General features: G+C 42.0%; 1 protein-coding gene across 1 annotated transcript in view; it reads right to left on the reverse strand.

The window, feature by feature from the left end:
* Window positions 1–3971: 3971 nt before the first annotated feature.
* The window catches only part of LOC124045995 (basement membrane-specific heparan sulfate proteoglycan core protein-like), a 186627-nt gene continuing 178255 nt past the window's right edge, over window positions 3972–12343 (reverse strand). Inside the window, 8 exon segments of the mRNA XM_046365881.1 lie at window positions 3972–4708; window positions 4950–5053; window positions 5644–5727; window positions 5930–6000; window positions 7164–7248; window positions 7391–7466; window positions 8539–8595; window positions 10921–11043. Coding sequence (XP_046221837.1) covers window positions 4536–4708; window positions 4950–5053; window positions 5644–5727; window positions 5930–6000; window positions 7164–7248; window positions 7391–7466; window positions 8539–8595; window positions 10921–11043 — 773 coding nt within the window. The 3' untranslated portion in view covers window positions 3972–4535.

Here is a 12343-nt window from a genome sequence, read left to right on the forward strand (position 1 = left end):
ACGATTTAATTGTTTATTTATTTTTTATTTAACCAGGCAAGTCGGTTAAGAACAAATTCTTATTTACAATGACGGCCTACTCTGACCAAAACCGGACGACGCTGGGCCAATTGTGCGCCGCCCTATGGGACTCCCAATCACGGCCAGATGTGATACAGCCTGGATCTAAGGGTAACGATCGTATCATTTCCAGAATGTCCTAGGACTGGAGCACACGATAACTATAAGTGAATTATTAAATGGGAAATAAACAATCGCAAATACAGTATGGCTGCAACTGTCTACAGCGTCAAAGTAAGTATATAACAACAATAATATGACTGAGAAAAAAAATACAACTACTTAAAAAATAACGACTGGCAAAAGAACACGACTCACAAGATTCTAAATAGCACATGAATGTTGTTTTAATAAAGAAACTCTTGGGAAGGTCAGGAACACGAGCATTATCATCCAATGGACAATAACATTGTGTAGTACACTTCCATTCACTAGAATGTTGTGACTCTTTTTCAACATTTGCCTTTAATCTAAAAATGAAACAGACAATATTAACCATTTCAAAAAAGGTTCAATAATATCTTCATCAATAATGAAAGCGGCCATATTTACTTCATAAATAATCAGTACATCATTCATACCCAGGTATATCTTATGATTAAGACCACACATATAGGGCTTTCAATGTATTCATGATTTGTGTGACAGTTTCTCATCTGTGTTTAACTCCGCAATTAACACACTAACATGTCCCAATGAGTAATGCTAACACAATCAAAGAGTGTAACATACAGTAGTTTAGCCTAATCTTCAATGTTGTAATCTAATCGGATAGCCCAATGCAGAGCCATACTGTATATACAGTTGAAGTCAGAAGTTTACATACACCTCAGCCAAAATCATTTAAACTCAGTTTTTCACAATTCCTGACATTTAATTCTAGTAGAAATTCCCTGTCTTAGGTCAGTTAGGGCCACCACTTTATTTTAAGAATGTGAAATGTCAGAATAATAGTAGAGAGAATGATTAATTTCAGCTTTTATTTCTTTCATCACATTCCCAGTGGGTCAGAAAGTTTACATACACTCAATTAGTATTTGGTAGCGTTGTCTTTAAATTGTTTAACCTGGGTCAAATGTTTCAGATAGCCTTCCACAATAGGTTGGGTGAATTTTGGTCCATTCCTCCTGACAGAGCTGGTGTAACAGAGTCAGGTTTGAAGGCCTCCTTGCTCATACACGCTTTTTCAGTTCTGCCCACAAATGTTCTATAGGATTGAGGTCAGGGCTTTGTGATGACCACTCCAATACCTTGACTTTGTTATCCTTAAGCCATTTTGCCACAACTTTGGAAGTATGCTTGGGGTCATTGTCCATTTGGAAGACTCATTTGCGACCAAGCTTTAACTTTAACTGATGTCTTGAGATATTGCTTCAATATAGCCACATAATTTTCCATCCTCATGATGCCATCTATTTTGTGAAGTGCACCATTCCCTCCTGCAGCAAAGCAACCCCACAACATGATGCTGCCACCCCCGTGCTTCAAGGTTGGGATGTTGTTCTTCGGCTTACAAGCCTCCCCATTTTTTCTCCAAACATACCGAATGTCATTATGGCCAAACAGTTCTATTTTTTTTTCATCAGACCAGAGGACATTTCTCCAAAAAGTATGATATTAGTCTGGCATTTCTATGGCGGTTTTGGAGCAGTGGCTTCTTCCTTGCTGAGCGGCCTTTCAGGTTATGTCGATATAGGGCTTGTTTACTGTGGATATAGATACTTTTGTACCCGTTTCCTCCAGAATCTTCACAAGGTTGATTTGCACTTTTCACACCAAAGTACGTTCATCTCTAGGAGACCAAACGCGTCTCCTTCCTGAGCGGTATGACAGCTGCGTGGTCCCATGGTGTTTATACTTGCGTACTATTGTTTGTACTGATGAATGTGGTACCTTCAGGCATTTGGAAATTGCTCCCAAGGATGAACCAGACTTGTGGAGGTCTACAATTGTTTTTCTGAGGTTTGGCTGATTTATTTTGATTTTTCCCATGATGTCAAGCAAAGAGGCACCGTGTTTGAAGGTAGGCCTTGAAATACATCCACATGTACACCTCCAATTGACTCAAATGATGTCAATTAGCATATCAGAAGCTTCTAAAGCCATTACATAATTTTCTGGAATCTTCCAAGCTGTTTAAAGGGACAGTCAACTTAGTGTATGTAAACTTCTGACCCACTGGAATTGTGATACACTTAGATTATTTCACTTATAATTCACTGTATGTAAACTTCCGACTTCAACTGTAGATGTAGAAATACACGAAGTACACATCCATTTAGCTCTAGCACAAACCAGTTGACAACCCCTTCTCAGGCTGAGATTACTGTTGGTTATCACAGTTGTTGCACAGACACTCCACTGAGACTGTATGGACTGAGGGGTCAAGGTGGGAACGCCAGGGGGGCAAGACACCCATGGAGGAAAGGTATTAAAACCAAACATGAAGGGAACAGGGGGATGGGGAGGCAATACACAATAACCCAAGAAAATTATGCCAAGCTTTTCTGATTGCTCTACAACAGCAGAATCAAGCCTGAAATGAAGATAAAACATTTTTAAAGAGACAAATATAAATAAAAATGAAGCAACTTTAAGTTAACTGATGGTGCTCATTTTCAGAATATTAATCAACATAATCTTAAGATTACAAAAAGTGAAAAGTTTGTGAACCTCATGATGTGAATTTTGATGCCATATTTGTCATGAGGTAAACCAGTGTGGGCGAGCATGCTCATTGGAGCTACATAGGTCACAGCTAGCTAGCACACCACCAGGGAGGTTGCAACTGCTTTCTCCTAAAGTAATTGACTGACTGATGTGTGTCCGTTAGTCCCCCTCCAATATGTCTACCCCAATAAAAAATGAGTTTGGCATGAATGTGCTTCCATACAGTGTTAGGCACAACAGCTAACAAAATGATGCAGCTGTTAAAGAGTTCACTATCAGACTTGTTAGTTTCTAGAAGACTGTAACCAGGGCTAGTTGCTACTGAACCTGAAACTGACTGAGGAGCATCTTGAGGCATTTCTGCGGTGACCCTCCTGAGGATTTAGATGGTCGAGACTCACATTCAGTACACACACACACAGTAACAGTACACACTCGCTTTCAGTACACATATACAGTTCATACACAAACATCTTATAGGGGTTTAAAGAGAGGGTGGGGGGGTTGAGGGGCAACACATACATACTGAACTTATAAGTACACATGAAGCCACTCACACACACCCAGACTAAAACTGATATTTTACCTGACTGGCAGATAGTTGCCACATGGCTGACAGAAGAAGTAAAATGACAAAATGTCTTAGAATTCTCAGAGCCACTCATAATTTAAAAAAACACAATACAAATCGCCATTCATTCTTTAAAACACCTTGACGTCTTTTGGAGATCTACTCAATCAAATAGGACGTCGGAGGAGACACTTAAACGATGACGATTTCAGCTAATACTAAAACAAACCTCAGATCTCATGCATATCTGGAGAACACCACAACCTCCCCAACCTCAGGAGAGGTGAAAGAAAGTAGGCACGTGTAGCATGTGTTTTACACTGATATTCTTTCAAATGTAGAAATGAAGAAACACATGTACTACATTATTATAAGGAGACAGACAAATAACCGCTGGTGGGCCGTATTTCCATGTCAAACTTAATAGCACCAAGTAAAAAAAAACAGACAAAAAATGGCAACCATGCTAGGTGTGGGAAGGCAAGTGATTTCAGAAACAGATCAGAAACGATTTGGTAGAATGGAAAAGCACGAGTACTTCTAATAGCGTTCTGCCTGTTTTTAAAATCCTGTCCTCCCCTGAGATGTGTCTTGATGATGCTTTGTGCCATGACCCCTCCCCCAATAGCGTAACACGTCTGTAAGCAAGCTCACCGCTACATTTCCCCTACAGAAGTGAAGAAAGAAGGCTTTAATGTCTGCAAGTATTAACACAACTAGGCCTTATAAAAAAAGCCCTGGACACACACAATATTAGAACCCAAAATCAACTCTAGGACAAAGAGCAGTTATGGTTAGTTTGCATGTTTCCCCCACAAATATATAATATATATTTATATGTATAGAAATAAAAATTCAGTGCTGTAAAAACATCTCCAACTCCATAGGATCTGATCCATTGTAGAAGGCCTATGGCATTTGACTCTTTCTCATGACTAAAAGCTACTGCTGGGAGTATGAAAACTGTACTGGATCTCCTGTGTCCTTCATTGAGAATACAGCACTAAGCAAGTGAAGACTTGTTAGTATTTGTTCACCTTTTTTTTGATTCAATGCACAGAGAGCAAAATATAATTTTGTTGAGTAACTTTGTTTTTGGTAGCAGCAAAGCACCATGTTTTTTTTTCAAACTGACTGTATGTATGTACGTGGGCAAGTCTCTCTGTGAGTCTGATTGAATCTCGTCTCCATAGTCTCTGTGTGTGTGTGTGGGGGGGGGGGGGCTGCTATAGGTCTATGAGGAGCAGCGCCCAACGTTGATGCCATTCTCTGCGGCGGCCTGCAGCTCGATGGGTCTGGCTGGCTGGTCTCCCGGCCGGGCGTTCATCAGAGACAGGTTCCTCACACAGCCTGTGAGCCCCGAGGAGAACTTCCCTCCCGTCATCGCAGATATATCTGGGGCTCCCCCTGTAACAAACAGACACATGAGCGCACACACACAGTGCATTCCTTAGAGAAGACATAATATCACCTCTTTTAGTCAGTCATTTCCCTATTGATTTTGGACACTGTACTTTTGTACTATCTAGACACTTTGGGAAAGGGTAAAGATCACATTTCCAACAGGATATTTAAGGTACTGTATTTCTCTACTCTTCGGAGACTGAAATATAATACTTGAGATTTTCCCAACAGGAAGGAGACGTACCCAGGTATACGCTGCCTTTGGTGTTCACCATGATGCTTTTGCCTTGTGATTGTCCTCGTTGAATGGCTGCTCCGTCTATCTGAATATATCCCTGTTTACCAGTTCTGATCACACAGAAGAAAACTTCCCTTACTCGTATGATCAAGACACTTGGTCACAAAGCAGAGTCCATTCATTGAGAAAATACACCCCTACCAAAATCGATCCATCAGTGACATGAGAAATACATTTTTAAAGACACTGTGGAGGTGAAAAATAAAAGGTGAAAAAAAAGACAGTCCCTCCAGGATTTGTGGTGATATTTGCAGGCAAAAAATGCTTGATTTTGCTGAAGCAATTCAGATTTTGCATGGCAACATTTGTCATGAAAATGTGCTGACGAGGGAAAACGTTGACATCTGGCTTGATTGAACCATTTATGCGGTAAATGTGGGGTGATTGGGTTGAAATTGTGAGCCCTCTTTTTGTACTGCGGGAATGGCTCAGTTTAATTCGATAATAATGCGATGATTTCACTGTTTTAAGTGGAAATAGTGCGGTGATTGGTCAAATATGCAAGCCCTCGTATAATATGCAGGGAATTGTTGATTAATAAAAAATAAAAAATTGCGATTGCAGAATGGTGGAATCACGGAGGTACTGATAATAGGAGGTGTAACAGAACACGAGTGGAAGGTCACGTATGGTACATTACCTCACGGCAGTGACCTTGTGCCATCTGCCATCATTGATGGGCTCTCTGGACTGTATCTGAGACTCTCCACTGCCCAGCTGGTAGCTGTGGACAGACAGGGAACATGCAACAGTAGCATTATTCCTACAGTAGGACAACATACAGGAGAATGAGCAACTATGTGCTTACTTAGGACTGGTGTAAACACTTTGGCAATCAGTTATATACGAACCGTAAGCATGGCATATTCCTTAGGCAACCACAATTATCAAAAAGAAAAACAGTCATGACAGTGATGCTTTCTTACCTGAAGACTAAGTGTCCGTTTTGCAGACCAAGACTTATAAAGTCCTTGCCCTTTCCTTGATCTCCAAGCTCCTGGAAATAAAGTTGTTTAGGTGACACATATATGTATGTTATGACAGTATATTGATATATTAAAACCATAATGGATTTTTATTTATTTACTGAGTGCACATATTCTCTGTTATTAAGACTTGTGGAGTTACCTGTATTGTAGAAGATACATACATATATATTTTTTATACCTATTCAAGCTTTGATCACAAACCTGAATCAAGCTCCTTTTGGTAGTACAGTACAAGCTAAGTTACATGCAACATAACAATAAGCATTGAAGCTGCCACAGCGATGGTGCATATTATAGTACATTGTTAAAGATTGATTGAATTGATAGCTAAAAGTGGTAGGCTGCTCCAGCCAGAGACAACGAAAGCCAAGTAGCCTTATCCAGATTGTTGTACATTTCAAAACATGTCGTCCATTAATAGTGCAAGTGTCAAATTCTCACAATACATCTATACATGAAGTACATCACAGGAGGCTGCGGAGTGGCAGGACGGCTCATAATAATGGCTGGAATTAAGTGAATGATATCAAAACACACGGAAACATTGTGTTTGATTATCAAGCCATTTATTCCATTCCAGCCATTACTGTGAGCCCGTCCTCCCCAATTAAGGTGCCACCAACCTCCTGTGAAGTTCATATCCTGAAATATACCATATTTACCAGGTGTTTTGGTGAGGTGGATATCTTTTTACTAGCATGCATCCTGCGGAAATGGCTAGCGCCATTAAAGGGCTCCTGGGGAAGATGGGAGTGGGGTCGGGTGAGAGAGGCAAAGAGTCAACCAGGCAACATGCAGTGCAGGCAAGCAAAACAGTGCTGTCAAACCATGCCTGGACCTGGGACTGTCACATGGCTCGCTCAGAGCCAATCATGCCAAACCGACAGCCATTCTGTAAATTGCATCAGTCTCAATGAAACGAGTAAGGAGTGAGCAGTGAGAGCCAAACATTATTAATAACCAAACAGAAAAGAGCAGTTGAATGTCAAGCAAACCCATTTGAGTCTTAGAAAAGCTACTCATACACATCAAATGTATTATTATTAATGTGAGTGTAAAAAGGTAGGTCATTTTGTGAAAGTGGGTTATTGGTAAACGTGTGATTAGATGGTAAGGATGATAAGGAGTGCTGCGTGGTGGGGTGGGGTACGGTGGCAAGGTTAGGACATACTACTCCCTGCCACAGGATCAGGCCCTCTTTGGAGGAGGTGTTGACCTTGAGCTCCATCTCGATGGTCTCTGGAGCGTCAGGGCCGCTGCAACACACACACAGAGCCGAGATTTTAAACTACAAAGACCACGTCAATGACCCACTACAATAGTGACAATTTTAGAGAAGGAGACTGATACAGCTTAAAGAAAGTTGCTTCCTTCCCCACTTGGGATATTCTGTCTCACCTTCTGGGGAAGATCGTCTTGGGAAGAGCAAGGTAACCGTTGTCATAGAATTGAGCTGCATACTCAATGGGGGCATCTATAAAAACAGAGTAGAAAACACAACACTTTAGTTTCCTGTATGTTGCCATAGGTGGCAGCAGGCTGAATAGAACCATCCAACTGGCTCAGTTAGAAACACCAGTAGTTACACAAGAGTGAAGACAGACATGGAAAGAGGGGAAAAGACAGAGCATCTTCTTATTGTTTGACTTTAGGAACAATATTTGAATTAACATTTCAAATAGCTCTATTTTTGACATGTATTCCTTACAGTACAGTATTTTAGACCAATGTTGCAGATTGAAGATTCTGTATTGACAGACAAACTGTACAAAACTCCAGTCAGATGACATTCTCCATAGTACATGTCATTCCTTACACACACACAAACTAGTCAAAAGATACAGGCATATCAGTGCAGTGGGGACCCAGATGATGTAATACTCCATGTTATCATCTTCAGGAGTTTCAACACACCCCTGATAATACTTTAATCCAAATACTTTTAGTGGTTAGTAACTGACAACGAACATCCTAGTTCCAATATGTAGAAAATGCATTTCACAGTCAGTTTCCACCGACAGCAGTAGTGGAGTTGTTTGTTGTGGTTTTGGACAGGCAGTTCAGAGGACGGAACAGAGGTTCGTGTTGCAGTGAGTGGTTGGTTATTATGTCATAGACTCGACAGGACGCTTGTTTAGGAGAGGGAAAAAAAGGGGAATTCTACATTTAAAATCTATAAGGTATCTCAAAACAAGACAAAGAGAAAGTGTCACTGGGCCAAAAGCTGCTGAGACGCAACTGCAAGATTATGTAATATCCATCTGCATGCTACAGTACACTTAGCCTTTAACATAGAATTCCCCTCTCACAACATGTCACAGATTGGACCACAAGCCACCAGTTGAGTACAGAACAGACATGTGTAGTGTTGGTTTGGTAGTACAGTACACGTGTTGTGTAATGGACTTGTTTCTCTGATTTGCTGAGTGTGTTAGGCTGGCGGCGGGGGCCCACTGGGGCTCTTGAGGGCCCTCAGGACGGTCGGTGGGGCCCCTGACGGTTAGTCACGGTTATGTCAGGCAGAACTGAAGGGAGGGATACTGTACCATTCCCCCCGCTACCCTCCAAATTCCACAGGGCCTCGGCGAAGCTGGAGACCTGGCCTGTGTGTGTGGGATATAACCATGAGAGGCCAGGGGTAAGACATGTGGCTCAGACACCCAACACTTCAGAGCACGGCTGGATCCTATAGACTGTCTCATGTTATGGAGGTTCGAGTGTGGAGAATAATCTTCATATGGGACCATTCCTTAGACGAGGGGTCTGGTTGAGGTCTAGCTAACGCAACGTCCTATGGGATAGAGCTAGTTACCAGTAGACATACAGTGCCTTGCAAAAGTATTCATCCCCCTTGGCATTTTTCCCATTCTGTTGCATTACAACCTGTAATTTAAATGGATTTTTATTTGGATTTCATGTAATGGACATACACAAAATAGTCCAAATTGGTGAAGTGAAAAAAATAACTTGTTTCAAAAAATTCTAAAGAATAAAAAACAGAAAAGTGGTGCGTGCATGTATTCACCTCCTTTGCTATGAAGCCCCTAAATATGATCTGGTGCAACCAATTACCTTCAGAAGTCACAATTAGTTAAATAAAGTCTACCTGTGTAGTCTAAGTGTCACATGATTTCAGTAACACACACACACCTGTTCCGGAAGGCCCCAGATTCTGCAACACCACTAAGCAAGAGGCACCACCAAGGAAGCGGCACCATGAAGACCAAGGAGCTCTCCAAACAGGTCAGGGACACAGTTGGAGTACAGATCATGGTTAGGTTATAAAAATAAATAAAAACATTAACTTCGATCATCCCACGGAGCACCATTAAATCCATTATTAAAAAATGCAAAGAATATGGCACCACAACAAACCTGCCAAGAGAGGGCCGCCCACCAAAAAACTCAGACCAGGCAAGGAGGGCATGAATCAGAGAAGTAACAAAGAGACCAAAGATAACCCTGAAGGAGCTGCAAAGCTCCCCAGTGGAGATTAGAGTATCTGTCCACTTTAAGCTTTATGTACACTCCAGAGCTGGGCGTTACGGAAGAGTGGCCAGAAAAAAAGACATTGCTTAAAGAAAAAAATAAGCAGACACATTTAGTGTTCGCCAAAAGGCATGTGGGAGACTCGCCAAACATATGGAAGAAGGTATTCTGGTCAGATGAGCCAAAAATGTAGCTTTTTGGCCATCAAGGAAAACACCATGTCTGGGGCAAACCCAACACCTCTCATCACCTCAAGAACACCATCCCCACAGTGAAGCATGGTGGTGGCAGCATCATGCTGTGGGATGTTTTTCCATTGGCAGGGACTGGGAAACTGGTCAGAATTGAAGGAATGATGGATGGCGCTAAATACAGGGAAATTCTTGAGGGAAACCTGTTTCAGTATTCCAGAGATTTGAGACTGGGACGGAGGTTCAGCTTCCAGTAGGACAATGACCCTAAGTATACTGCTTAAGCAACACTCGAGTGGTTTAAGGGAAAACATTTAAATGCCTTGAGAATCTGTGGTATGACTTCAAGATGCTGGAGCAGTTTTGCCTTAAAGAATGGGCAAAAATCCCAGTGGCTAGATGTGCCAAGCTTATAGAGACATACCCCAAGAGACTTGCAGCTGTAATTGCTGCAAAAAAGTGTCTCTACAAAGTATTGACTTTGGGGGGAGGGGGGTGAAAAGTTATGCATGCTCAAGTTCAGTTTTTTTGTAAAAAAAATATTTTGAATCTTCAAAGTGGTAGGCATGTTGTGTAAATCAAATAATACAAACCTCCCCCCCCCAAAAAATCTATTTTAATTCCAGGTGGTAAAGCAACAAATAAGAAATTGCAGAGAGGGGTGAATACTTTCGCCAGCCACTGTAACAATCTCACTCAATATGATACGGGTGTATTCTAAAACTAATGTGGTGCTGTGAAGAGATTTCCAGACATTTCTTATCTCCTAGCTACTGAAGACACAGCACTGCAAACAAAATCATCCTTCACAATTATACCATACATCAGCTTTTATGGTAACAGGGCAATTCTTGGAGTAATTGGTAGAAAACTAAAATACAATATATTAAAGTGTTTTAATAAGGTTTATAATAATTCCTTATCCAGATACTTTTATCCAGAATTGTTCCATTCGCTCTGCTGGTCTCCCTCATTCTCTTTGATAACAAAGTTACATCTCAAAGGACTAAAAGATAATATAATAGATGTCATTTAGCAGACGCTATTATCCAAAGCGACTTAGTCACACGTACATGTTTAAGTATGGGTAGTCCTGGGAATTGAACCCACTATGCTGATGTTGCCACTGCCAGCGCCATACTCTACCAACTGAGCTTCAAAGGACCACCAAGACCCCAACAGAGGACCAAGATATAGTGGAATGGTTGTGTTGTGTCCAGTGTATAGGAAAATAAAAGCAGTACTTACTCTGTCCACAGATGGGGCCATTGAAGCCTACGGGACACACACACTGGCCATTCACACAGCTGCCTCCATTCTGGCACTGGTCACTGCTCTGGCAGGTGTCCCTCACCACCTCACAGCGCTCACCTGCAGAGGGCACAGGGGTTAGAAGGGTCAAAGTGGCATTAGGACAGATACACACTGCAGTGACCCCATTTGCTAAATAGTTAACCAATAGCTACCTGGACTATCTGCACTGACCCATCTTTGCACTAACTCTTGACTCTCATCACATACGCTGCTGGTACTCTTTATTATTGATCCTGTTGCCTAGTCACTTTATCCCTGTCTATATGTACAGTACCAGTCAAAGGTTTGGAAACCTACTCATTACAGGGTTTCTTTATGTTTTACTATTTTCTACATTGTAGAATAATAGTGCAGATATCAAAACTAAACTCAGCAAAAAAAGAAACGTCCCTTTTTTAGGACCCCGTCTTTCAAAGATAATTAGTAAAAATCCAAATAACTTCACAGATCTTCATTGTAAAGGGTTTAAACACTGTTTCCCATGCTTGTTCAATGAACCATAAACAATTAATGAACATGCACCTGTGGAACGGATGTTAAGACACTAACAGCTTACAGACGGTAGGCAATTAAGGTCTCAGCTATGAAAAATTAAGACACTAAAGAGGCCTTTCTACTGACTCTGAAAAACACCAAAAGAAAGATGCCCAGGTTCCCTGCTCATCTGTGTGAACGTGCCTTAGGTATGCTGCAAGGAGGCATGAGGACTACAGATGTGGCCGGGGAAATAAATTGCAATGTCCGTACTGTGAGACACCTAAGACAGCACTACATTGAGACAGGACGGACAGCTGATCATCCTCGCAGTGGCAGACCACGTGTAACACCTGCACAGGATCGGTAAATCCAAACATCACACATGTGGGACAGGTACAGGATGGCAACAACTGCCCGAGTTACACCAGAAACGCACAATCCCTCCATCAGTGCTCAGACTGTCCACAATAAGCTGAGAAAGGCTGGACTGAGGGCTTGTCGGCCTGTTGTAAGGCAGGTCCTCAGACATCACCAGCAACAATGTCGCCCATGGGCACAAACCCACCGTCGCTGGACCAGACAGGAATGGCAAAAAGCGCTCTTCAATGACAAGTCGCGGTTTTGTCTCACCAGGGGTGATGGTTGAATTCACGTTTATCATAAAAGGAATGAGCGTTACACCGAGGTCTGTACTCTGGAGCGGGGTTGATTTGGAGGTGGAGGGTCCGTCATGGTCTGGGGCGGTGTGTCACAGTATCATCGGACTGAGCTTGTCGTCATTGCAGGCAATCTCAACGCTGAGCGTTACAGGGAAGACATCCTCCTCCGTCATTTGGTACCCTTCCTGCAGGCTCATCCTGACATGACCCTCCAGCATGAC

Source organism: Oncorhynchus gorbuscha, linkage group LG10 (genome assembly GCF_021184085.1).
Source record: "Oncorhynchus gorbuscha isolate QuinsamMale2020 ecotype Even-year linkage group LG10, OgorEven_v1.0, whole genome shotgun sequence".
Classification (NCBI taxonomy): domain Eukaryota; kingdom Metazoa; phylum Chordata; class Actinopteri; order Salmoniformes; family Salmonidae; genus Oncorhynchus; species Oncorhynchus gorbuscha.